This window comes from Chelonoidis abingdonii, chromosome 9 (genome assembly GCF_003597395.2).
Source record: "Chelonoidis abingdonii isolate Lonesome George chromosome 9, CheloAbing_2.0, whole genome shotgun sequence".
NCBI classification, from domain to species: Eukaryota; Metazoa; Chordata; order Testudines; family Testudinidae; genus Chelonoidis; species Chelonoidis abingdonii.
In genome coordinates this window covers 10,271,893-10,299,087 of record NC_133777.1, presented here as the reverse complement: position 1 = coordinate 10,299,087, position 27,195 = coordinate 10,271,893, and the positions used below count along the sequence as shown (strand labels likewise).

The 27,195-nt window shown below is 43.7% G+C and overlaps 1 protein-coding gene across 1 annotated transcript in view; it reads right to left on the bottom strand.

Moving 5' to 3' along the window:
• Positions 1-25,669, bottom strand: part of CARD11 (caspase recruitment domain family member 11) — a 69,904-nt gene extending 44,235 nt beyond the window's left edge. Inside the window, exon 1 of the mRNA XM_032767756.2 lies at positions 25,284-25,669. Coding sequence (XP_032623647.1) covers positions 25,284-25,296 — 13 coding nt within the window. The 5' untranslated portion in view covers positions 25,297-25,669. The remainder of the gene's footprint in view (positions 1-25,283) is intronic.
• Between the last annotated feature and the right edge of the window lie 1,526 nt (positions 25,670-27,195).

Genomic DNA, 27,195 nt, shown 5'->3' with positions numbered 1-27,195 from the left:
AAAGCTGCTGTGTCTCAGAAGTAGCTAACTCTTGCAACAGAGCAGCTGAGAGGGAAACAGCTGACAAGCCACTGCTGCCTAAAAGGACTTACTAGATCCAGGACAACCTGATAACTGCAGGGCAGGGGTGGAAGGTAAACCCTGACCCGGATCCATCTGTGCCAGACTGTCATACACAAATCAGACCTTTTATAAGGGAACTCAGAGGCTGAATGTCCCCTTAAGCAGGAGATCCCCATAGCGCCAGAGAGTTTGGAGTAAAGTTCCCAAATGGGGAAAGGACTCTGGAAGTGGAAGAGACTCAAACTGCCTGAGTGTGATCCAAAGGAGAGGCCCAGCCTATCGCAGTCCTCGCTGAGGACAGTTGAGAGGCACGGTCATACAACACTTGATTTTACTTGCAGTTCACAAGAGAGTTACCCATTATTCAGTTTGCCTCTTGACTCACAAGGGAACCAACTATCATTTTCAGTACACATCAGAGAAGAGAGGCAGAGACAATCCAAACCAAAGACCTGAACTGTGGTTCAGAATGCTGTGCCAGCAAACCCAACTCACTTCTGACAAAAGGAGAGAGAAATAATTCCTCTTCACTCTTCATACTTATTATCACTTCCTCAAGAGATTCAGACCTAGGAGAATAAAAAGGAGAAATCTACAAAGTTGTCCCTGTATTAAAATATTAAAATAGTGGAATAAATACCTGGAGATTAGTTCCTAGTCAGGAGTTCTAAACAGGAAAGAACAACTGGAATGAACCTCCAAAAGGTTCTACTTTCCCAACTAATAATAGAACCACGTAAAACTCCATTCTACCAAAAGTGAAAGACTCATGCATGGCGAAGCAAGGATCAATTGTTATCATTATTGCGTAGTGCTCAGGAGCAGCTTTGCACCGCACAGTCTAGAAAAGATGATATGCATCAAAGACAGAATGCTGGCAATTGTTCTGCAAGCCAGGAGAATCTTGCTTAATATCTGAACAGTCCACACTCTTGCTTATTCCACTTAGTTTTACTTGAGGTTGCATGGGGATTCCCAGCCCTAGCTTTAATCTATTTTGTGGAAGGGCAAATTGCTCCTTTACTGAGAATGCTGGTTTGTCCTATGAGATGTTGCTGTGGAGGTCATGTGTTCTCCTAATCAGTGCAATAATATTTAGTATGCCATTGCAGTGACTTCAGTCCGGTACAAGATTAAGATCCATGTTTTCTGCAGTTCTCGCCATATGGTAAGATATCTGAGGTCCAGGGCAAACCTATTGTGCATTCCTCAAGTCCGTTAGCGTTAGCCCTTCAGAGTTCTTATCAAGTTCTCATACAGGAAGGAAAATGACTAATTTTGTCTGAATAACAAAACCCACAACAGATTGTGATAGCCCAGACAGGCAGCATCCAATCAGATTTGCCTGCACAACATCTATTACCCATAATAAAAACACAGAAAATGGAAAAAACCCTCCTTCGCAAACACCGTGGTAGCGACACTTAGGCTTTTCTGCCACCCTTTCTGTGTGTATTCTCTTCTATGCAGATACTTATATCCCGCCCACCACCATAGCACTAGTTGCATCCCATTTTGAATGCTGTGAGGCTATGTCTGCACTTAAAATGCTACACCAGCATAGCTGCAGCTGTGCCACTGTAGTGCTTCAAGGTACACACTCACTACAGTGCTGAGAGGGGTTCTCCTATCACTGTAGTTAATCCATGTCCCAGAGAGGTGGCTAGGCTGTAGCTCGCAATAGCTAGGCTGACAGAAGAGTTCTTCCATTGACCTAGTACTGTCTACACCAGGATTAGATCTGCGGATTTTTCACACCCCGGGACATAGCTATACCAATGTAAATGTTCAGTGGAGACCAGCCCTAAGACAATGAGACTTGGGCTCCTAAGTGTCTACATCATTTTTGAAAGTGGGATTTAACGTAGGCTCTTCTGAAAGTGTTATCCATGGCATTTCCAAATACATACTAAGAGAAAACGGAATGATTAACACTGTGATCAGGACAGACAACTTGACAAGTGTTACTCCTGGGGGAATTCTGCTCTACTGCACAATGCAGAATTTTGCAGAAATTAATGTGCGCACAGAATTTCCTTTTTTCCCCGCAGAAATGGGCTGCAGCTATGTTGGCTGCCATTAGGTCCAGTGCAGAGCCCAGCTCGCAAATAGAAGACAAGGCCTGGGGAACTGGAGGGTTCCCAGCAGCTGCAGTTCCCAGCACACCTTGAAGGATGGACGGGGCAGTGTGCAGGAATATTCGTGCCAGCCTGGAACCCAGCATCAGGCTGTTTCTCCCTCTGGCTTCTTGGCCTCTGTGGGGATAAAGGATAAGAGTGTCTGGGCTGGGGGTGGGGTGTGAGTGTCTGGGGTGGGCCCATGGCTGGGCTGGGGTGTGCGTGAGCATCTGGGCTGGGGCGGGGGTGGGGGCATGGCTGGACAGGGTGGGAGGTTGAGTGTCTGGGCTGGGAGAGCCGCTCTAGCAGGGAGGGAGTGTGAGTGTCTAGCTCCCTGGCTGGGCTCTGCGGCGAAGGGGACAGAGAAAAAGGAACTGGGTTGTTGTAGGGGTTTCTTTAACTCTCTACTCCTGGGGGAATTTTTGCGTGTGTCTGTATTGTTACAGACATACTTGCTGACAGTATTTTGAAATAAATTACCAAAATAATTGAAACTGGTGTGATTATATATTGAAATTTTGACAAATAAAATTTTCAGAATTTTGCATAATTTTAAAAATTTGTGCAGAATTTTTAAAGTGCAGTATTCCCCAGGAGTGTCTGAAGACATACATCTGAATTTACAGATGTGGGCATCTTAACATGGCATCTTAGGTGCTTATGTAGCTGCTTTATACACACACATTAGGTGCCAATCTAACATCCAAAATGTAGGATTTCAATGCTTCATTTATACCTCCATTGTTTAAAACGGTGCCTCTAGTGACAGCTCTCCTGTAACAGAAGGACAGGAAACAGGAGGATAGAGAGATGGAGAAAGACAGAAAAGAGAAACAGGGATAAGAAAAGACAGAAGGGAGGAAGAAGAAGGAGGAAAGGTGAGAGAGAGGGGAATGCAGAGACAAACAAAGAGGAGACACGAGAAACAGGGATGAAAGAAAGAAGGGTTGTAGTATGAGGTGAGAAGCAACTGGGGAGATACAGGGAGTGTAAGATTGGGAGGTCCAGAGCCAGATCTTGGCATGCTAAAGATTAGTGTTAGTTCAGAGCATGCAAATCAAGTTAATGGCACAATAATTTTAATAATTTACCACAGGAATTTAGTGCATGCATTTAAAAGGATTTGAGAAGCAGCAAGCAGAGATATGAAAGCTTGACACTTAGTAAGTACTTTAATTTACACGTCCTCCACTCTACTGTGCATGATGATGAGGACAATGACAATGAGGGTGATATTGTAATACAAACATGTTTAAAGACTGGATTTTTTTGTCTGAATGCAGCATTTAGCTGCTGACACAGACACTCTCTTTACTCGTGTGTGGGGAACGCAGAGGTATAAAAAGAAGCTGTTGTCATTGGGTAGTACATAGCTCATGAGATACTTGATCTAGGGAATGTTGTTGAGATTAAGGAAAGCCCATTGCCAGGCTTCACACTTGTTTTTAGTGGTGATGAACAGTCTGTTTTTACAACTGGCATCTGGATTCCAACTAGGCTAAGAGGAGGAAGAGTTACAAGTCAAGAGGAAGAGGATGACAAGATGCTAGGTACAGGAAGGTCACGTCGCCAGCCTTTCAACTCAGGAGATCTGGGTTCAAAATTCACTTTGGCCATCAGTGCAAATGAGTCTGGTGATCTTAGCTTAGGTCTTATTGTTAAGGCTAAGATTTTGTCACACATATTTTCAGTAAAAATCACGGACAGGTCATGGGCAATAAAGAAAAATTCACAGAAGCCTGTCACATATCTGTGACTTTTACTAAAAATATGCATCACAAAATGGGGAGCTGCAGGGTCCCCACACCATCCCAGAGGTCCCCAGCTTGGAGCTGTGGAGTCACCCCACTGCCCATGGCTCCCAGCTTGGGGCACCCCAGTGGCTTCTGGTGGCTTGAAGATCTGGGGCACCCCCGCCACCCCATGGGGACCTGCATGGCACCCGCCTGCAGTGGCTGGGAGCTCCCAGGGGCCCCACTGTCCATGGCAGCCAGGAGCTACGGGGCACCCCCATCTCCTATAGTGGCTAGAAGTTGTGGGGCACCCCTGCCCCCCCGCAGCAGCTGCGAGTTGCAGGGTATCCCCGCAGCAGTTGGGAGTTGTGGGGCACCCCCACCGTCCACTGCGGCTGGGAGCTTGGGCCCACCACAGTTTCCAACCGCCATGGGCTATGGGGAGGACTCTGCAGCTCCCAGGCGCCACAGGCTCAAGTCACAGAGGTCGCCATGACAAAATCGTTGCCTTACTTATCGTATATATCTGTGTGTGTATTCGTCTCCATCATAAAACGAGCACATGACTGTGGTACGTGAGCCTTGGGTCATGATTAAGTTGAACTGACTGCTGCGTGGGAACCAAGATTGGGATAGAGGTTCATTCCCACATTAGCAAAAGCTCCCACTGCCCTTGCATGCATTATAGCTGGTTCTCCTTAGTGCTATTAGCAGCTCCCTTTTATGAGTACAAATAGATAAATATTAAGAGAGAATGAAATGTAATTGTACCATATAAAATTATCACAGGTGTTATTTACTTAAGTTTTGGCTTATTGTAAACCCATGTGTTACATGGCTTAGAAAATGCGTCCACAAAATTCAAACTTGCAATGTTTCTCTCATCCAGTGAGGTCAATGGGATTCTTGTTGAATGTACAGTATTCTGTCATTTCCAAACAACCAGTTCATGACATGGAATGTCTCAGAGTCAGGACCAGATTGTCTCTTTTACCAGGAAGTGTCCAAATTCAGCAAGAAATGATCACAAACTCATGTGACATTCCAATGAGCAGAAAGGCCAAAATTTTCATCTGTTACATTCATGTAATTCCACAGTCTTCATCTTGGCCCAGATAAATTCATGAATAATACTTTACTCAAAAGACTGTATGAGATCCAATATCACGATACTGTTAGGAATGTACTGTCACACTCCTGCTCACAAATGAGAGTTCTATACTGTGGCTAGACAAAATACAAGAAATATGAGACATGAACAAGTAACAAGCTGACTGACAGTTTCAGAAGACAGATGGATCTTAGCAGACCTACTACTCCGAACACATAAGACAATACAAGACACGAAACCTCACCACTAAAATAAAATATCACAATACAACAATTCGGGCCTTTCATGGGAATATGACAGCTATTTCAAACATCTCAAGTGCACTATACACAGGTATAATGATTTCACACCTAGCTCTCTATATAGAATCAATTATTTGTATGTTTACCAGCTAACTATTTACCACTGAGTCTGTCATCCCAAAACCTGCTCAGCATCCTAAGGCCAATGACTGTTAACATCTGTGTACTACTTCTTGAACCTCAGATATATAGTATTCACCTACCTACTTATTCAATTTTGTATCTCCCTGTAATTATGGCTTTGAAATGCCAACAGTGGTAATGTAAAGACCACTCTTTGGTGCACCATCCAATTTACTAGTCCAGTTGCTCACACCTTTCTTTCTCAGATCTGCCTGAAGAATGAAGTAAATGCCACACATAACACAGGCATCAGGTGTCTTTCCAAGCCAGAATCAGTGGGTCAAATGATGGGACATGCTACTGCACTACAACTTAGCAGAGAGTGTGCTAGCCTCTGGGGGAACGTACTTACTCAACTGGTGATAGGCTCCATTCTCAGTCATAAAGCTCCTTGGAAATGCCTCTGGATGGGCAGTACCAACGTTCCTAAGACTCCCTTTGTGGTACCCCTGGCTTAAAGCTGGAAGTATAGTGCTGTGAGCTCTTCCCCACCAGCAGAGCACAAAGCACATGTAGAAATTTGGATGTCACTTGGGAAGGAAAATTACCCAACAGATAAAATGCAACACTGCTGAGGAAGTACAAAGTCCTACTACGAGTGAGAAGCAGCTCCTGGCAGGCTACCTACTGTTCTGTTGGTTAGAAAGCTGTGCCTTTCATACAGAAGTGGCTGAACCTTTTAAATAAGTTTCATCTAGTAAAACTGGCTTCCCCTCGTTACCCCCTCTGATCCCCTCTCCTTCCTCTTGCTCTGTGTCCTGCCTCTTCACTTGCTGCTGCAGCGGGACTGTGTGACATAGCTCCGGAAGCGTACACCCACCATCCTCTCTCAGAAATGCTGTGTCTATATATAGCAGGGGGCGAGGTGTTGGGGGCTGCCTCACTTCCCCATTTCTTCTGAACAGAGGCTGTGGGTGACTTTAAAACATGACACCTCTGTAGAGGAAAATCGAAGAGGAAGTGTCTCATGGTGATAGAGAGCTCTGCTCTGGATGTGATGGGGGAGAGGAGTATTACTTGAAAACAGCCTTCTCTTCCGCAGACATTACAACAGAGGTGCTTCTGCAGCAACATGTGCATCAGTAAAAGGGTGGGGAAAACAAGGATGGAATGCACAAGATCATTCCCAGCCTGGGAGAATGTTCCCCTGAGACAGCCTATTAGGGCAGCAGCATGATGAGCCCCACCATAATAAACTTCTGACTCCTCTACAGGTGGGACTGTACTTTGTTCCTGTAAGTAACGTTCTCCATTAATCATTATCGCACTGCCAGGGAAAAGGAATAATAGCAATATGCAGGACTTCTAGAACAGGTTCAACCATCAAACATTACTGTTCGTGCTGTGCAAACAGTATTTAGTTAAACAAATACCTTTGTGCTGCTTTACCCTGAAACTGTACCCATTGCTTCAGCCAAGGAGAATAAGATGACGTACAAACTTCAGTATGGAAAAGTTGTTCCCAGCAGGACTAGCGAAACATAGCATGAGACGGAATTTCACTTTCGCCACAGAAGAGGCCAGTTGGTTCAATTCATCACTGGTGAAGAATGGAGAAGCCAAGAACTAAACAAGTCAGAAATCTAACCACCATCTTCTCCTAAGAGAAGTGGTCATCATGGGGAGCAGAATGGGGAAACCCAGGATGAAGGAGTACTATTGATTGAATTCCCCTCTTTCAGCATGGGAAAGGAGCAGTTAGGAACTGCCAGATCAGATCAGAACAGTGCTCCATCAAACATGGATATCCTGTTTCTGAGAGTGTCCAGTACCAGTAAAACACCCTTTCTGGACAATACTCTAAAAATATGATGGGAGGGTGGAAGAATCCCAATCCCAGGCATTTAGGGAGACATTTTTTTAAAGGCACCAAGTGCAGACACCTAAATCCCACTGAAAGTCAATGGAAATTAGGTACCAGAGTATCGTTTGGGCCTTTGAAAATTTCCCCTTTTGTATTTGGTTTCTCTCCTGAAACATGAGGAACAACAATCCTTACCCATGTTTCTTCTAGCTAGTGGAATTGCAGAGATTGCGGGTACAAGTTATACACCTTGCTATTTCATATCACCCACTAACAATGGTTAATTATGTTTTATGCAAAAGCGTTAATCACTTTCAATAAACACGTTGCCTCTGAGATCCATCGGTGGTCACCTTTTTCCTGTACTATGAGAATGGGTAAATAATTCCCACATTTGAGGACTGAATTCTTTCAGCTGTCAGCTGTACTCAAGAGCCTTAGAAATAGATTTTTTATTTTCTTTCAACAAGCACAGAACCCACAATCAAGGTCATATTTTGCAAATAGCTCACCTGCCATGTAAGCAGCAAAATAATGGCAGGGGTGACCCACGGACCCCTTGGTGTCAACTGGCAGAGGACATCAGGGATGCATAGGAGTTTACAGGGATCGCCAGGGACTGACGTCTACAAAATAGTGCACCAAAGGGTGGGATCTGAGGTCTCTACCAACAGCTAGTAACATACTGGTCATCTTAATCATTGCAAGATGTATGTATGGATATTTAAGCAGCTCTGTGTCTACACTAAAAACAATATTTTTAAGGTATGTGAGTTATAAGACAGCTCCCCAGAAGATGACAAGCAGGTTTGCATCAGGCAAGGGTGAGGCAACCATATGTTCCGTTTTTAAAGGGACAGTCACGTTTTTTGGTACTTTTTCCTATATAGGCTCCTATTACCTCCCCCATCTATAACTGAACCAAGTTAGGTTCCCATTCCCCTCCCATTTTTTCACAGTTGCTATCTGGTAACCCTAGGCAGAGCGTAGTAGACGTTTCTCTCTCTGGCTAATCATTGTGTGACTTACAGTTTAAGTCTTGGCTGGAAAATGCAGCAAATACTTTAGATGGACTAAACTTCACCAGACAGGAGAGTATATGGGTAATTCAGTCTTGTGTATCATGTTATTTTACATGTAACCTTTTGTTTCCAATACTTTGACTTGCTACGTCTCAGATCTCTAAGCTTTGTTAAATAAACTCTTACTTGTTTTCACTTCAACCATATTTAGGTGTTGTGTGTTAAACAGAACAGTGATCTGAAGGAAAACTGGTAAACTGGTGCACAATGCTTCTTTGGGAGCAGCTCATCTGTGAATACTGAGAGTGTTCAGTGGAACAGGTGCTGGACACTCCAAGGCAGATGCTCAGAGGGCTCAGAGGTTGGAGTGTGCTGATCGCTAACCCGCAGGGGGAATGTGGGGCCTGCACATGTCTGGGGGGGAATGCTTGTGCTGCTGGTGGAGTTGGGGAGCTGACTCCTGGTAGGCACAGACAAGAGTTCCTCATGCTATTGGCAGGTGGTGGTGGGGAGTGCCTCACAACCCTAAATGCCTTCGGGAAATATCACAGCTCGACTTTTGAAAGACCTAGCCCAGATGGTGAGAAAATCTGGTCCTATGTGTCACAATGGGAGGGAGCTAATGGGTACTAAGCCCTTCAGATAATCTGGCCTTTATTTAGGTGCCTAAATTGGCTGAGCTCTTTGAAAATCTCAGTTCAGTTATAGATGCTGAGCACTTGAAAATCTGTCCCTTAAAGCCTTCTTCAGATGTTAGCTTTGCTTGAATAGGATGCGGCTATAGAGCACTTCTTGCACACAAAGCTTGCTTGGAGTAGTAGTTTATAGTTCTGGTTTTATGACGCTGTATAAACTCTCCACTACTACAGAAAAACTACAAATTCCAAGAGGAAGAGACTTGGCACCATAAATCAATGCTTATGCATGGTAATATTTAATCCTTGGGAATCCAAGAAATAGACATTCTACTGGAGAGTATATGGTAGTAATCACTGTCAATGGACCAGTCTAAAGTCTTTTTCAGCATATTATCTCCCATCACAAACAACCTTTTGAGAGTTAGATTAGTATTTACACCTTGAACCCTTCAAAAAAAATCAAAAAGCTTCTTTCACATCTCCTCAGTAACATTGCTTTCTGAGAAGAGCAAACAGAATTGTTTTCTTGTATTCAAAAATGAATATAGTGTAATAACTACATGGGGTTTTAGATTAGACTCTCCTTTCATCATTATTTGTTCTTTTTATCCTCCTTGTGAAAGCTGGGAAGTTTCATCCTTGCAAACTCTCTACTGCTGACTCAGCTGCCTGAGCCAAAATGCAAAAAAAATAAAAATAAAAATTGAAATGACTTTTTAAATGATTTTATTTTCTCATCATAAATATGAAATTTAATTAGCAGCTCACTGCTAACGAAGCCACCATAGAAAATGAGACCGAGGTGACAGGCAAGCATAAAACACAACTGCTATGCAGCAGCCAGTTTAACTCCTGCTTTTCCCTGCCAGAACTTCAGCTCTTTTAAGGCTGTTGTGCCACATTTTTCTTTCTTGGGAAGGATTCTCTTTCCTTATGGTAGCAATTGCTCCAGTGTGAAACAGCAACATACAAAGTGCAAAAGAACAACAGAAGAGGAGCACTGGGGGACTTACCAGAGTCTTTCAAAATATACAGAAACCTAGTGTCCCTCAAAGGAGTCTTCAGCCCACATCCAGGCATTTGTGGGCTGTGCACCCTTGCCTCAGGGCTTACCATGTTTCTAGCTCTCTTAGCTCCAGAAGGAAAGGATGTTGTGTGAAGAGGTAGGGTTCCAGAACTCGGGCCCCAGCCTGAGCCTGAATGTCTACACTGCAATCGCCTGAGCCAGCTGACATGGGTTGGCTGCAGTGAAGACATACGCTAAGAGCAAGGGGCTTGTTCCTGGGAGTGTGTGTACGTGTGTTGTTGCGCCAGCTCCTCTGATGCGGCTTCTGAGCAGCAGGAGACAGAAGTTCTTGCAACTGGGTCTGTGTATCAGTCTGAGTGTAAGGGGGAAGGAGTGTGCCAGGTTCCTGCACAACCACACAGCCACAGCTGCCTGAGGTAAGTTCAGAGCAAAGATGCACAGGTCCTTTTTGACCTGGCTGAGGATCACAAGTTTCCAAAAAAACCCAAACAATCCTGTACAGAGTCATCACTGAAAAGCAGGGAAGCACTGTGGGAGAACACTGGGAGAGCTGCCTGAACTAGTGCAACCACAAAACCTGCACTTCCCACCTATTCTAGCAGCAAAATGGTTGGGAATGAATTGGTGTGGATGGAAATGTTCACAGGAGCTGCCCGGGCTAGTGCAAGTGAAATGATTTCTGGACTATTTTGGAAGCATTTGGAGCAATTCTGTGGGTGGGCAAGAGTACTGCTGGTACTTGAACTAGTGCTGTAAATGACAATCTTTTCTCATTGTTGTATGCAATGTTTTTGTAACCATGTTGGTCCCAGGATACGAGAGAGACGAGGTGGCTGAGGTAATATCTTTTATTGGGCTAACTTCTGTTGGTGCAAGAGACAGAGTCAAAAGCTTGTCTCTCTCTCTCACAAACAGAAGCTGGTCCAATCAAAGATATTACCTCACCTACTTTGTCTGGCTAATATTTTCTAAAGTAGATGGGCCTTAACAGCATTGGCCCTGGTTACTATTTAATTCTTCTGGCTTCATTGCTGAGACTTCAGGGCAGGTCTTAAAATCCTGAAAGATGCCAGCATGAGGTTGCATACAAACAGTTTGCCTACCAATGTGACATACCCAAAGGCAGTTCTTCTGGTCAGTAATGGAAAACAGTGGCTAAGAATGAGCAGCATTCCACCCAGTGTGGAACTCCTAAAGAGGTGGCTTGGGGCTGCTGAGGATTTTCCAGGTGAAACAGGATCTTCTTGTCCTCAGTATGGCCTAAAGGCAGGGAGTTTACATCTCTGATGTTTGTTTGGAAAAGAAAGAGCTTTGTAATGCTGGCTCAGGAAAGTGCCAGGTGCTGGTACCTGACTGCTGGTAAAGCCTCTCAGATCAAATCAAAGCACTTTACAAACATCATTTAACTCTCACAACACCTCCATGGGGCACATAAGGATCATTATGTGCACTTTACATGTGGGTAGACAGAGGAACACTCTGAATTGGCGACAGAGCCAGGAATGCACCCAGGAATTCTCATACCCAACTGCCCTGCTCTAATCACTGCACTGCCCTCCATTTCTCATCACAGATTTTTTCCTCAGCTGAGATTGCAGCCCCTGTTTATACCCTGATGAAGAACAGTGAACAACAGCTCAGTTTCTGAGTTCTATTCTCACCCTCCTCCCTGCAGACCATAGCTGAAGCTGGATCTGAGCAGGTGAAAAATAAAGAAACCACCTGCCCTATTTTGGCATCCCGGCTACTTCTATTTCCTGTAATTAACCCTGTCTGTTTCTGTAGCCTGCCTGTTCAGAATTATTTCTTATCAGCTGTGGACGTTGGGGGAGAGAGGACTGGAAGAGTGATAACACACCAGGAATAATGAAAATGGAGTTAGCAAAGATAGAGGTGACTTTTTAGGTTTCTACTCACCAGCAGTGATTAATATGAAGCTTTTTACATGCTAATGTTTCCCTGCCTTCTGCCAGTAATAAATAACCAATATGCTTTAATACCTAGTTATTATTCATCCCTTTCAGATATTTGGATTTTGATTCTTTGCTGCAGCTCAATCACATTGAATTTCTTTTACAGGGACAGCTCCATTAAGGCTCCTCTCCAAGGACATCCTAGCAGGGCTGGTGACAGTAATGGAAAACATGGCACATAAAAGAGAGGAAAACTACAACACAAAATATTACTAGCCATTGGGAAAATAAGGGGAAACTCAAAGATACACAAAGCTACATTTAAAGTAATGTTAGGGATGTGACACAAGCCAATAAAATGGGAAAATGGACAATTACACCTGACACTCCATTCTCAATTTGTTCTTTAATGTCTGGGCACTACAGCAAACACGTTATGCGACTTAATCAGTGTTTGACATCCTTACAATACCGTGATATAATGTGGTGAGTTAAGATTGCAATATCACTATTAACTATGAATTTCCTTTGGATTTTTTTTTAAACTCATCTGTCACAACTTCAACTTTTGGTTGTTAATTTGTTTTGTCTTTTCAGAGGGGTTTTTATTTTAGAAGAAACAAAGGGTAAAATTTTCAAAAGCACTTGAGTGATTTAGAAATCTAAATCCCATTTTCAAAATGTTAGTTGCTTAACTCCCATTGGGATTCTCATTAAAATAAACAGGACTTTAGGGTTACCATATTTCAGATCTCCAAAAAGAGGACACTGCGGGGGAGGGGAGGCGGGGATCTAGAGGAGGGTACATTTGGGGGAGCTGGAGGTGATACCTGCAGCAGGAGTACTCACTGGAGGTGGGGCGGGACAGCGTCGCTCCCTGTCATGGTGACAGGGGAGCTGGTACAAGTCCAGATGCAGCAACAGCTGTCAATTAGTGCCTCTCTGTGAGCCCACTCCCCAGGGCTAGGAGCCAGGGTCTGGGTGGGCCGGATTCGGCAGCTGTGGCTGCAGAGGAATGGCCCAATCAGCTGTCAGTGCAGGGAAGGGACCCATCTGGAAGCAGACCAATTGGGGCTCTTTCTGAGCTGCAGCATCTGGCTCTGAAAAGTCCTGGACACTGCCTGTTATTTGAAAAATCCTCCTAGACAGAGGATGGAGGATCAAAAAAGAGGCAATGTCTAGGAAACACCAGGCTTATAACTTAGATGCTTTTGAATTTTTTATCCCAAATAACATTCATAATCATAAAAAAGCTGATTAGAGGACACTCATTTCTAGGATACATGCTCTGCAGTAATCTGCCAATATACCCCGATCTTAACCAGCAAAACATCTTCTATATCAGTGCTGAGAAGACCTTGGGAAAATTCAAATTAAATCTGGCAACTTCAGATATCGGTAAGAGTATGCTTTATAAAATTTTCAGAGGACACTAAACAGGGAGAGAGGGAGAGGGGAAGGATTGCAAACACTTTGGAAGACAGGATTAGAATTCAAAATGACCTTGACAAATTTGAGAATTGGTCTGAATTCAACAAGATGAAATTCAGTAAAGACAAGTGCAAAGTGTCTTCTATATGCATGGAAGAAATCAAAAACAATACTATTGATGAAGAAAAGCGATTCAAAAGAAATGTGCAACAACTGTCCGATTACAGTCCTCTCACAAGTGTATAAAGTCTTCACCCGCATCATACTCAATTGGATTAAGTGGGATCTTGAAATGCACAAAAGCAGAGAACAAGCTGGTTTCCGCTCAGGGTATTTGAAAATTGATCACATCCACTCAGTTCGGCAGCTCATTGAAAAATGCAAGGAATACAAAGTACCATTGTGTATTGCATTTATCAACTATAAAAAGACATTCGACTCAGTAGAGATCAATGCTGTACTCAACGCGCTCAATGAAATCGGAATCAACCCGAGATACATTGACCTGCTGGAAGAAATTAACTACAATTGCTTGACAGAAATAACATTATTTAATGTCCCCTGCATTATTACTATAAGCAGAGAAGTCAGACAAGGCGACATAATCTCACTGAAGTTGTTTGCAGCAGTATTGGAGTCACTGTTCAAGAAACTGAACTGGGAAGAAGGAACTAGAACTGATGAAGAGTTAATGCATCTTCCCTTTGCTGATGACTGTGTAATACTGGCAAAGGACACAGCAGAAATTACAGCAATGTGACGGGGCACCTGCCCCGCATTGGCCTCAGAGGGTTAAAACCTGGCTAGGGAGGCTGAGCGGCAAACAGCTAATTAGGGCAGTGGCGTCGACTTGCGTTCGTGGAGAGAAGGACGAGGACAAGCTGGACAAAGGTGACAAATGCAAACAACTTTACTTAGGAAGGAGAAATCAAAATGCACAACTACAGAATGGGGAATACTGTTGAAAAGGATCTGGGGTTATACTGGATCATAAGTTGAATAAAAGTCAACAATGTGATACAGGTGTCAGGCTAATATCATTCTGGGATGCATTACCAGTAGTGTCATAGGTAAGAGACGAGAGGTAATTGTCTTGCTCTACTCAGCACTGGTACATAGCTGGAGCACCAGTGCCAAGGCCAGGCACCAGGTGGCCTCAGCTGGAGCACTATGTCCAATACTGGGCACCACACTTCAGGAAAGACGTGGAGAGTCCAGAGGAGAGCAGCAAAAATGATAAAAGATTTAGAGAACCTGAGCTCTGAGGAACAGTTTAAAAAACTGGGCATTTTTAGTCTTGGGAAAAGATGACGGGAGGTGAGGGGGAAGACGAGGACCTGATAACAGTCTTCCAGTATGTTAAGGGCTGTTAGAAAGAGGATGGTAATCAATTGTTCTCCATGTCCACTAAGGTAGGACAAGAAGTAATGGGCTTAATCTGCAGAAAGGGAGATTTAGGTTAAATATTAGGGAAAACTTTGTAACTCTGAAGGCAGTTAAGTTCTGAAATAGGCTTCCAAAGGAGGTTGTGGAATCCCCATCATTGGAGGTTTTTAAACACGAGTTGAACGAACACCTGTCAGGGATGGTCTAGGTTCACTTGGTCCTGCCTCAGCACAGGGGACTGGATGTGACGACTCCTAGCCCTACGTTTCTGTGATTGTATCAGTATTCACAAATTCAACTTTTTCTTCTTCTCACAAATCAATAATGGGCCCATTAAAAACAAAGTTCAGCTATATATGAAATTCAGGCAGGTGAAACCTAGATATCGGAAAAAGAAAGAGAAACAAAGAATGTTTATGATTTGTCAACTTTTATCCAAAATGGAATTCTGCCCCTTGCTTGCCTCCAATAGCCAATGTTTCAAATGTAGGCCCAAGGATGCCATATAAAGTCAGTAACACCTGTAATTTAACAGGCTCAAATGCAACTTTTTCTGATGTTGTCCCTGGTAAAATAGCTTCAGGCTGACACACTATCAGATTGTGACTTAGCATCAACGTCATGATGATGCAACATTGAGTCATTGCGGCTTCTACATTATAGAAAAAAGGTGAGAACCTTTCTGACAACTTGCCAGCCCCCAAAGTGATGGTTAAAATTACCAGCATTTCTGCCCAGCCCTTCAGCAACAAATATAATTTTCTGATTGCTTTCTTGAAGTGGAGAGTTCAATCTATCCTCAACAGTAATGTATACAAAAGGCCAACATATTCTCACACCTGTGCAACACCCCTGAATTCACTGACATTGCGTGTCCATAACTGTCAGCAGCATTTAACCAGGAGGCTCCTACTGTCACTAGCCCCAGTAAGCACAGGGGAGTCATACAAACACCAGCATGTACAACAACACTCCACATGGAGATGTCTCAGAAGTCCCTTCCACCCTTCTGACCATAGAGTTTCAGGTAAAAAGAAACTGATTCAGTGTTTCCAGCCCTACAGGAAACATAAGGCTCCTTTATTTCTTCTAACAATCAAAGTAGAAGAAAAAAAAAAGTACACCCTTTCTGACTTGAGACAGGAGTTTAAATACTTTGCTTTTCACATTGCATCAACATCTTTCATAGTAAAGGCTGCAAAAAGAAGCACAACTCTCTCAGGTCACCAGTGAAATGAGTTTGATAATCTCAACAAAGTGGATGTTTGGGTATACTACAAAGCCACTAGAGATTGATGGAACTGCAATTCTTTGTTCAGGAGAAGCCAATAAATAGAAGCTGAAGTGTGGGACCGAGGTCTGGAATGGAAGAGTTCGTTCTTGTTCCGGACTAAGGTGCAGTTGTAGAGTTTTGGAAGAACCCATAGAGTGCTGCAAGAAGAAAGTAAATAATCCTGTTTAAAACACACACACAGAGAGTAAAGCGACTTCAGGTGTTTTCCCTGTTTACTTATGCTCAGGATTCAGAGGGAAATATTTTAAGAGTTTGTTCACTGTTATTTTTAATCTTTATAGAAATCGCTCTTCTGTTTAGGTGTAGAAACAATATCCGGAAACCCATTAAACAAACCAATAGCCATTAACCAATCTAGCATTGCACATACTAATATTTGTTACAATGATCATTATGTAGAAGTATTTTATGTATCACATATAACTTTTTCAGAATTAGTTTATAAACATATGTCCACATACACACATACTCACAAAACAAAAGGGAAACAATCTGTTAATTGCTAATGGCATCCATGTACATACTACCACCATATAGCCTATTCCGGCATTCACATAGAAAATATTCTATTTTATCTACATTAATGAGGAAAACTTAATCACCAACGAAGGGACCCAATCCAGTGCCCACAGAGGTCAATGGGAATCTTCCCACTGACTTCAATGAGATTTGGATCAGGTCCAAAGACTGTTTTTCTAACATTGATAAGGAACCTTCGTGCTTACAGTTGGCATGGCTACTTCCACCTTTTCATGTTCTCTGTATGCATAAATATCTTCTTTCTGTGTGTTCCATTCTATGCATCCGAAGAAGTGGGCTGTAGCCCACGAAAGCTTATGCTCAAATAAATTTGTTAGTCTCTAAGGTGCCACAAGTACTCCTGTTCTTTTTGCTTCATGCTTATGAATTTTCTCACAATTTTACCCAATTTACTTTAAAATGATACTATTTAAGAGGGCTCACAGAATAGCATGATATTCGTGCAAAGAGAAAGTATATCTGACTATGCCAAAACAGACTTTAGACATCAGAATCCAAGCATCTGTCACCACTATACCTATTTACTTTACACAGAGATTCAGTCACTGAAGAAACAAGTACTAAGCCTCTAGTAATTTATACAGAACTATGTATATTTACATTTAATTTGGCATTTCTGAGAGACTTCCAGGGATGTTTGACACATTCCTCTTTCCTGTTGAGTTGCTACACAGACTCATCGCAGCTGATAACATTGGAAAGCAATGCTACATACAGCAGTTGAGGCCTAGTGGGGCTTTTACAAGAACTACCCCTCTGCTACACTTGCACAGGAACTACATACATTATGCCCAGCTGTTAATAGTGCTATTCGTTCTTTACTTTCTTGAGCTTTGCAAAATGTACTAGGGTTTTTTGTATAAAAATGTAAAAGCCCTATCTGCCAGTGATTTTAAATGCAAAACTCCCCACTGATTTCAATAGATAGTTTTGCATGTGGACTGATGGCAGGATATGGCCTCACTAAATTTAGTCTCTTCTGGAATCCAAATATTTGGCAGGAGAATGTGGAGGGGAAGAGAGGTCTAGATTTAAAATAAAATCTGAAAACCACTTGTAACTTTAACTGAAGCCATTGTGACAATCCTCCAGAAAGAAGTAATTCACCGACTACATTTAGGACACGTCATATGTGAAATGGGTATAACCCAGGTCTGTCAAAGCTGCAATGTAAATAGACTGACGTTGTTTTCCCTTTTTGTCTGCAAGGGGTAAAAGTGAGGGGGAGCAGGAGGAGAGAAAAAAGTGGCTGAGGAAGCTAGAACAGACACACTTTTTATTACCTTGTTGGATCTGTGCCACAGATAGCAATCATATAAATCTTACAGCAACCATTATAACTCCTGAGCCCTTGAACAAATCACATGCAGAATGGTTACTCTCCTGAAAATATTCACCTCCATTAAAACTACTGACCCAGACAGGAGGGTGAAGGCAGCATTTCTGAGGAAATGTTGGGGTGGGGGAGATGGAGGCTGTTTGACGTGCACACTTGTAAAAATCCATCTGTACTGAAAATAAACTTATTCTTTTTCTTTTTTCCTTTTTCAAAAGTATAGGCATTGTACAATAGAGGCATTGTAGCCTCAGCAAGGAGGGCAGCATTCTATGAGCCCAATCCAGCTTCTGCAGAAGTCAGTGGGCAAAGCTCCTAAGGGTGAAATCTTGGCTCCTCTGACATCAATGGCAAAACTCCCACTGACTTCAGTGAGGCCAGGATCTCACTCTTAGGGTATGGCTACATTAGAAATTTCAAAGCGCTGCCCCGGCAGCGCTGCGGGAGCGCTGCCACGGCAGCGCTTTGAAGTGTGAGTGTAGTCAGAGCCGCAGAGCTCTCTCCCAGCGCTGCTTGTAAACCACATCCCTTATGGGTGTAGCGTGCAGCGCTGGGAGCCACGCTCCCAGCGCTGCCGCCCTGATTACACTGACACTTTACAGCGCTGCATCTTGCAGCGCTCAGGGGCGTGTTTTTTCACACCCCTGAGCACGAAAGTTGCAGCGCTGTAAAGTGCCAGTGTAGTCAAGCCCCAAGTGACTAGATTGGAAGGTCTTTGGGCAGGGGCTTTTTGTTCTGCGTACATACAGCACCTAGCACAATGGAGTCCTGGTCCAAGACTGGGGCTCCTAGCAGGGTGGATGGCTGATTTAAATAACCAAATGTAAAGCCTTGATTTAAATAACTGATTTCCATTTGCACTTCAGTTATTTTTCAAAAGAAAGGCGCATTCTCATGGGCTGATATAACCATTAAAACATATTGATTTACAACTAACTAGAGCATTTATACTAGATTTGGTACATCTTTTTGCTATCTAGGACAGTACACTATAACTATATATCTATTTAAGCAATTATATAGTTTCATATTTTCAGATTCTTATGAACTGTACATCTTTACTATGTTAGAAAATGGAGAATTGTATATTGCTTAATTACTATTATTGTGCCGCATTTATAAAGCTTGACCTCAAAAGTTAGAATTAGAGGGAAAAGATCTTTCTTAATATAGAAAAGCAGCCTTTAAACTCAAAGTTCTTGATAAAGGCTCCTGGATTCAGCATATTTATTTTTTATTTAAATGTTTTAAGAGATTATAATAAATTTAACCCTTAACATTGTGACGGGGCTGGATCACAGAAAACCCCTTGGGAACTGCCAACTGATGTGCTTGGACTACCCCAAGCCTGTTCTCCTTGCCAGCTTGGGACTCCAGAACAGTGCTTTGTTTGAGCCAGACATGCTTGCCTGCTGTAAACACAGACCCCGGTCTGAACCACATCCCCCGACAGCTGCAGGCTTCACTGAAAACAGCTTAAGAAGTGCTCCTGTCTTCAGCACTCAGATGCCCAGCTCCCAATTGGGTCCAAACCCCAAATAAATCCATTTTACCCTGTATAAAGCTTATACAGGGTAGACTCATAAATTGTTTACCCTCTATAACACTGATAGAGAGAGATGCATGGCTGTTTGCTCCCCCAGGTATTAATACATACTCTGGGTTAATTAATAAGTAAAAAGTGATTTTTATTAAATACAAAAAGTAGGATTTAAGTGGTTCCAAGTAACAACAGACAGAACAAAGTGAAATACCAAGCAAAATAAAATAAAACATGCAAGTCTATGCCTAATACAGTAATAAAGAAGAATACAGATAAAATCTCACCCTCAGAGATTTTTCAGTAAGCTTCTATCACAGACTGGATGCCTTCCTAGTCTGAACACAATCATTTCCCCTGGTACAGCCCTTGTTCCAGCTCAGGTGGTAGCTAGGGGATTTATTATGATTGCAGTCCCCTTTGTTCTGTTCCACCCCCTCATATGGCTTTGGCACAAAGCAGGAATCTTTTGACTCTGGGTCCCCACCTCCCCTTCTAAATGGAAAAGCACCAGTTTAAAGATGGATTTCGGTTCAGGTGACATGATCACATGTCACTGTAAAACTCCAAGCCCTCATTCCTCCCAGTCTGACTCACAGGAAGGCCTGCAAACAAACAGAGCCATCCACAGTCAATTGTCCTGGTTGATGGGAGCCATCAAGATTCCAAACTACCATTAGTGGCCCACACTTTGCATAACTACAATAGGACCTCAGAGTTATATTTCATATTTCTAGTTTCTGATAAAAGAGTGATACATTTATACAAATAGAATAACCACACTCAGTGGATTATAAGCTTTGTAATGATACCTTACAAGAGACCTTTTGCACGAAGCATATTCCAGTTGCACTACATTCACACTCATTAGCATATTTTCAAGAAATCATATAGAGTGCAATGTCACAAATATATTTTGTATTAAATTCATGTTTCATTTTAAACAGGTTTATTTTTTAAAAGAAAAAATATGTAAATAACAACGATAAAAATGTGTTTTTAATTTTTTTTAACAGACTATAATCCACCATAACTTCTAATGCTATAATAATACAAATATTAAATAATAATTTCAGTGGTGAAAGATCAGGTCCCATGGTGTTGACTGCTGTGCATCAACATGGATGTTATTTACTAAGAGAGATGTAATGGTCCAACTACCACTCTCATTTATGACCATGCAACCCTAGCGAACGTTGTGGCTTCACCAGGAGTGCCCAAAACCAGAGGAAATGTCCACATTTCACACACCAGTTTGAACCAGAGCAAAAATAGACTTGTGGTAGCCTTTATAAATGGAGTTAGTTTGTTCTTGGTCACTCCATTATTTACAAGTTTGTTCAGATTTTTAATAGTCAATGTTTTCCAGTTGGAAAGTGGTCATCTGTGAAGGCTCCTGCATGTATCAAAACAAATGTTTACAGCTGGCGTGCAGGGCAAACAGGGATGATTGCCAGGGAAAATTCAAATGGAGAACTTTATTAAAAGCTGACCCGAGTATCTTTCTAGTAACTGTTTGATTTACGGAAACACTTTTTGTCAGTTTCTGATGTGTTTTCATAAATTCATCAAAACTCTTGACATTGGAGCATGGAGCATTAAATTCTGGGGGTGAAATTCTCCTCTCTGTTACACTGTGGCAAGCCTACTTACATTAATAGAGTTGCACTGGGAAAATCATGGAGAATTTGGCCCACGGTTTATGTTAAAACCAATAAAGGGCTTGATCTTACATTCCTTGCACACCCAAGGAGTTTGGGTTGCATAAGGAGTCAGGATTGGGCTCAAAATATGCTAAAAGTCTGTTAAAGCAAACATTCAAGACAGTTTTTTATTACAAACAGTACATTGGAAATAGCACAGGTTTGCTGTTTTTGCAGCATTGGAGATTGTCTGCAGAGGGGGCTGGCAGACTCTTGAAGATTTCATATAATGCCTTGGAAGCTCGTCCCATAAAACATGAGGCTCCAAAGGGATGAATTTACACATAATTCAGAGAAAAAAAGGTCTGGTCTACACTACAGATCTGAATCAGTATAACTATGTCACCCCAGAGTGACGTAATAAACGTCTTCTGTCAATACAGCTACTGCCTCTCGGGGAGGCAGATGAACTGTGCCAATGGGCGAGCTCTCTCCCATCGGCATACAGCGTCTTCATTCAAGTGCTATCGCAGTGCAGCTGCACCGATGCAGCATGTGAAGTCTAGACCTGCCCTAAGTGTTTAAAAAACTGTTATTGGCTTTTTAATGGGAGACATAATTTCCCCAAAGAGCAAAATGAAGAATCAGAGAAAAACTGTCTAAAACCCTCATTTTTGTAAGTGGTCTGAATTGCTGCTGCTTTCCCTTGGCTCTAAACAGGCAACAGCTTTTGATCACTAAAGTTAAATTTGTTGGGAGAGTTTGTTCAATGAAGAGTGCAAATTTAGTTGCTGGAAATCAGAATGGTGATAAATTGACAGAGGTGCATGGATGGAGACTGTACTGTTTCCACACACGTTATAAGGTTTGTTATTCACTTAGTCAGGGCCATCTCTTACTGGAGATAGCAACATGAAAATGTCTTGGAGTCAAAGACCGATGTCCCGATTCTCCATTCTGGAGTAACTGTTCACAGTCCAGTGGAAGGGAAGGCAAAGTGGTGTTAACCTTTAGACCTATATTGGAGCAGACTGGGGTAAACCTAGGGGCTATGAACTGAACAAGAGCCAAGACATTGTTGCCGTGGGGGGAGATTTTCAAAGGCCAGTTATTATCAGGTGTCCCAGCCTGCAGCGTGGTGCAGTGAGAGGGAAACTCTGTGAAACGGAAGGTCTGATTACCTATGGCAATTGTACTGTAGTCCCACAATCCTTGCAGGATGACATAATGAAAAGGTATACGAGACATGCCAGGGCCTCACAAAATGTCAGGTGTGGGGTCCAGCACACAAAAGAACCTACAACACAAGGTGGAATCATGCAGAATGACTAAAATGGTGTAACTGAAAGCGAGTGGTGGGGGAGCGCCCTGTGAATGGGACAGTGGAGGGATAGAAGGAGGAGCAAGGGGAGCTATTAAGACTGGGGAAGGGCAGGGACCTGGCTCCAGCCTGGGAAGAGGCTTCTTAGTAGTGCCTGTGGCTGTTCCTCTGTGGTTGGTGCCCAGTGCCCCCTGAGTTCCCACACACACCTTTTAGTTACTGGCCCCCTGCCACCCTGCTCAGATGCTGGTGCCCTGTCCTGTCCCCCACCCCAGCATCTGATGCATGTGTTCCTGCCCCTCCCCCACGCTGCACATCTCCACCAGGATCCACAGCGGCTACTGTCTGAAAGATAGGCCCAGGCTGAGCTGGGGAGTCCTACCTGCTCCCTGGTGGCCAGCCTGATCTTGCGCACCTTGATGGCCACTCCAGCCCTTCCTTCTGGTCCCCCTCTTGTCTCCATGAGATAGTGTGGGGGTGGAAAACATTGGGGGGCAGAAAGATAGATCCACACCCCCAATATTTTCACTGTGGGGGCACTAATCACCCCCCAGTGCCCCTGACTCAAAGTACTTTTCATGCCCACAAAACTAGCCAACACCATGAGAAATAATAGCACGAGAGCTGGCGGAAGAAAAGCAATCGACTATGTGGGAGCCTGTGATAATATTCTCGATTTGTAGAAATTCTACTTCTCAATTGGCCCGCAAGTCAACAGTGACAGAAAAATTAGAATGCTGTTGTTTCAGCATTCAGGAATGAATGGTCACAGACAAAAGGCCAGAGATGGCTAACTCTTGGGATGCTGTCACATATCAAGCATGCTATTTGCAGGCCTTCCCTCGCCCTACCCAATCCACATGGGGAAAGACCATCTGAAAGAGCAGGACGGATTGCTAGAAGAATTCCAGAACACAAAGACCCCTTGTTAGTTGTGCTGGGATATGGGGCAATTTCCTTGCTTTACTGAGAAATCTGAAATCAGAACAACACTGCCAGTCCTGGAAGTAAATCTTCATCTTAAATGGCCCTGGTTTAAGAAAGTGAGGCTGAGAGATGTCAAATCTAAGTCTCAGGCCTTCCTTTTAAGTGTCACAATCCAGTCCAAAAGGTATCCAAACTTAAACCAGGACACAATATCACCCTATTACCCCAATATCCTACATGTTTGAGACGGATCAAAATTCTCAGTACAGAAGAAACAGATAGCCTCTTCAGCTCTTTCTAACCTCTGCTGAATTGTTGTGAGGTTCTGGTAGCAATCACACCATAGTCTTAATGGAGAGACACACACTTATCGGAGTCTACATCTTTGGGATTTGATAATCCAAGACAATCAACAGGACAACCTGGTCCTGAGCAGAAGCTCTGCAGTCAGGCAGAGGGAACAGTGTAATTGTTTTCTCTATTTCAATTAAGTTCCTTGTCCAGCTTTTGAAGCACCTATCTCATTCTGTGATTCTTGACCATTCTCCAAGGACATTTTGACCAAACCATTCCCTTTCTCTGCCCATTCCCACTGCTCTGCTCCTATAGCCTGCAATGGAAAGGGAAAGCACAGATATTGCAGTACTGCCTCCAAATTTCCTGCAGGCACCACTGGGGGGATCCAAAGGCAGGGAGGCAGCAGAGAACAGGATCCCCCAGGTAGGCTCCGGTCCAATATGGCAAAACTGGGGAAGAAGAGACAATAGGAACATGGGGGGAGCAGGAAGAAACCTGGGAGAGACAGGGATACAAGGGGAAGGGCTGGGCCAGAACTTGGGGAGCAATGGAGGACATAAAAACTGGGGGGGGGGGTAGAGAGAGAGAAACTGTAGGAAGAGGAGAACCCTTGCAGCGGGAGAGAATGGCTCCTTTTCAGAGGAGCCTATATATATGTCCAAATGTGCATGGAGAGGAAGCTATGTGTGGATAAAGGGAGATGCAAGGAGGCTCTGGTGTGACAAACAGTTAGTGTGGGGAAGGGTGAGGCTGTTTGTTGTGTATTAGTGAGAGATGGAAGAAACGTGCATAGGCGTGTGTGTGTGTGTGTGTGTGTGTGTGATTGAGAAAGAGAGATGGAGGGATTTTACGCGGGTTGGGGAGCATTTGAAACAAATCCTCCAAGTGTGGACAGATGCAAAGGGAGACAGCATGTGTATGCAAGGGTAATTCTGGGGTAAAGCAAGAGCAGGCAGCCCAACATGTGAGAGAGATTTTGGGGAGAGGAAGTGGAGAGAGACTAGAGGAGGGAAGAACAGAGAGATGGGAAAGGAGAACAGGACAGAAAAAAACAAAGTAATGGAGGGAGAAGGGAGAGAAATTAATAACTTGGGGAAAGAGATTCAGCCCACTGTACAGGCTAAAAAAAGAGGAAGATGATGGAGGAGGATGAAAAGAAAAATAGGAACAGTTGTCATACAATAAAGATATTATGCTGGATGGAAAACAGATGTTAAAAGATGGCAGAAAAGATAATAGAAGATATATCAGGGTCAAAGAACACAGAATGGAAGAAATGAGAAGTACAGCTGTAAAGCAAGAAAACATTCAAAGTGGTTTTATTACTTAGAGGAAGCACAAATCCTCAAATGAGTTTTACAGAAAAGGGTGGGATGGACTGTACTGTGGGTGAGAAGAGAAACTTCCCTAGCACCAGCCCTGGTCAATCAATCAATCTCCTTCCCTCTTCCCTGCCCCCCAATTCTTCCTCCGGATCCCTGAAAATATTTTGGTATGTGCTTGCACCTATGAATGCAACCTGGGCTTCATAGATCTGTGCATGCAAAGTAGAGCTAGACCTGCTGAGGGCGAGAAAGGAGCTAGCAGAAAGACTATTAAAGAAGTCTCCTCCGAGGGGGGGAGGAGTGAAACTGGAAACTGCAGTGATCAGAACCAAGTGCCATCCCAGCCGACAGTGGTGTGGAGTTGGTCTGGCAGGTGGCTGTTGTTCTTACCTTGGGCACTCATGAGTGACCAGGCTCACTTGCTGTCCTGCTGCTGGGTGAAATTCACTAGGTCATCTCCATGCACTTGTAAATATCCCTCTGCAGGAACCCTAGAGAGGTGAACCGTCCTCTGCATCTGCTGTGATGGAAGGGAATGGCAAAGGCCACAGCTCTGCAGGTAGCCAAGAGTCTAGGGAGAAGAGGGCTCTGGAATACAGGATGCAAGTGCACCAGTGTCAGAACGAGCAAGTAGCAAGACAGAAAGAAAGAAAAAGTGTGTCATAGGCTGGGAGGGGCGGAGAAGGAAAATGCAAAAACCTGACAGGAAACCAGACTCTATTAATCTGCAAAAGGTAAGAAAAAAACCAACCAAGAGCACCCTCTGCTCCGCAGTACAGGGACTGCTTGCAAAGGCTTCTGGACGCAGGTGGAAGCAGAACCCGGAGGTGCACACTGCAAGCAAACTCCAACCTCTAAACCAGAAAGGCATTGGGCAGCCCAGCAGCAGCACAACCACAGACTACAGCTTCAGGTGAAAGTATCAGATTGCCTCCCTGCCTCTTATGAGTCTGCCTGCATCACCAGGGCTCAGAGTCTGCACAATCTGTACCCCTTTGCTGCGATGGCAAACACCCGTTACAGTACTACTCCTTTCCCAGCACAAGGCACTAGCCTTTTCCTGTCCACAACCCACGCCAGCCAGAGAGGAGAAAGGAGAGGATGAATGGACACTGCAACCTATACTGAAAAATAAAAAGTTTCAAGAGCAACAGTTTCAGGCAGAGTTTGGGGGTTTCCAGCGTTTCCAAGTTTCAGAGGCTTCACCAGGAGACATTTATGTTATTGACTGCTTGTTCATTTTGTTGTTTTTAAACAAAGGGGGGAGGGATTTAAATACTATTATTTTATTTTTAAAATAACATTTTACGTGTTTTATCAAGGAGGAGAAAAATCTCTGTTGACTTCACTATGTAGTAGGGCTTTGACTTGCAGAACCTCTGCAGGCTTGATGCTGGGCTGCTGGCTCAGGGCCATACATGGGCAAACCCCCATATACTGGCATTTCACTGAGCACCTTCAGCTTCCAAAGCGTGGAAAGAGGTCTCTTACCATCGGCACAGCCACGCGGAGTAAGGGGACATGTCCCCTCCATTTCCCTTCTCTTGCTGCTCTGCTGGCCCAATATTCCCAGCACCACCTTTCCTGCCATTGCTAACATCAACCCCTGGGAATGCCCACACACAAGGGCTCACATCTCCCTCCAGCCCCACATCCTCTGGGTCCTCAGGGGTCAGCACAGCCTCCAGGGGGAAGAGAATGCAACAGATACTGTACTGCCACCAGGAGGGGGAGCCATAGGGCTGGACCCACCCTGAAGCTTCATCAGGAATCAGCACCAGGAGTTAAGTGTGAGTAAAGAGACAGATGAAGAGGAGACTGAGTGTGTGGTAGGGTGACTGGATGTCCCAATTTTATAGGGACAGTCCCGATTTTTGGGGCTTTTTTTTATATAGGCTCCTCTTACACACACCCACACTCATACCCTGTGTCCCAGTTTTTTACATTTACTGTCTGGTCACCGTACTATGTGGATAAGGGAGCCACCATATGTGTGTGCCCCAGAGTAATTGGGGGGGGGGGGGAAGCGTGTGTGTGTGTGTGTGTGTGTGTGTGTGTGTGTATGTATTTGCGGGGGAGGAAACAGGAGAGTGTGACAGAAGCTAGACTAGTGGAGAAATTAGAGAGACTGGAAATGGGGAACAAAGAGAGAGAGAAGGGAGCGAGGGAGAGAATGCTACGCCGGAAAAGAATGAGGAAAGGGAGAGAAGGAAAGAGGAACAGTTGATATGCTATAAAGAAAAATACAGCTGACAGAAAAACAAATGAAAAAAGCCAATGGAAAAATATGGAGAACAGTAAA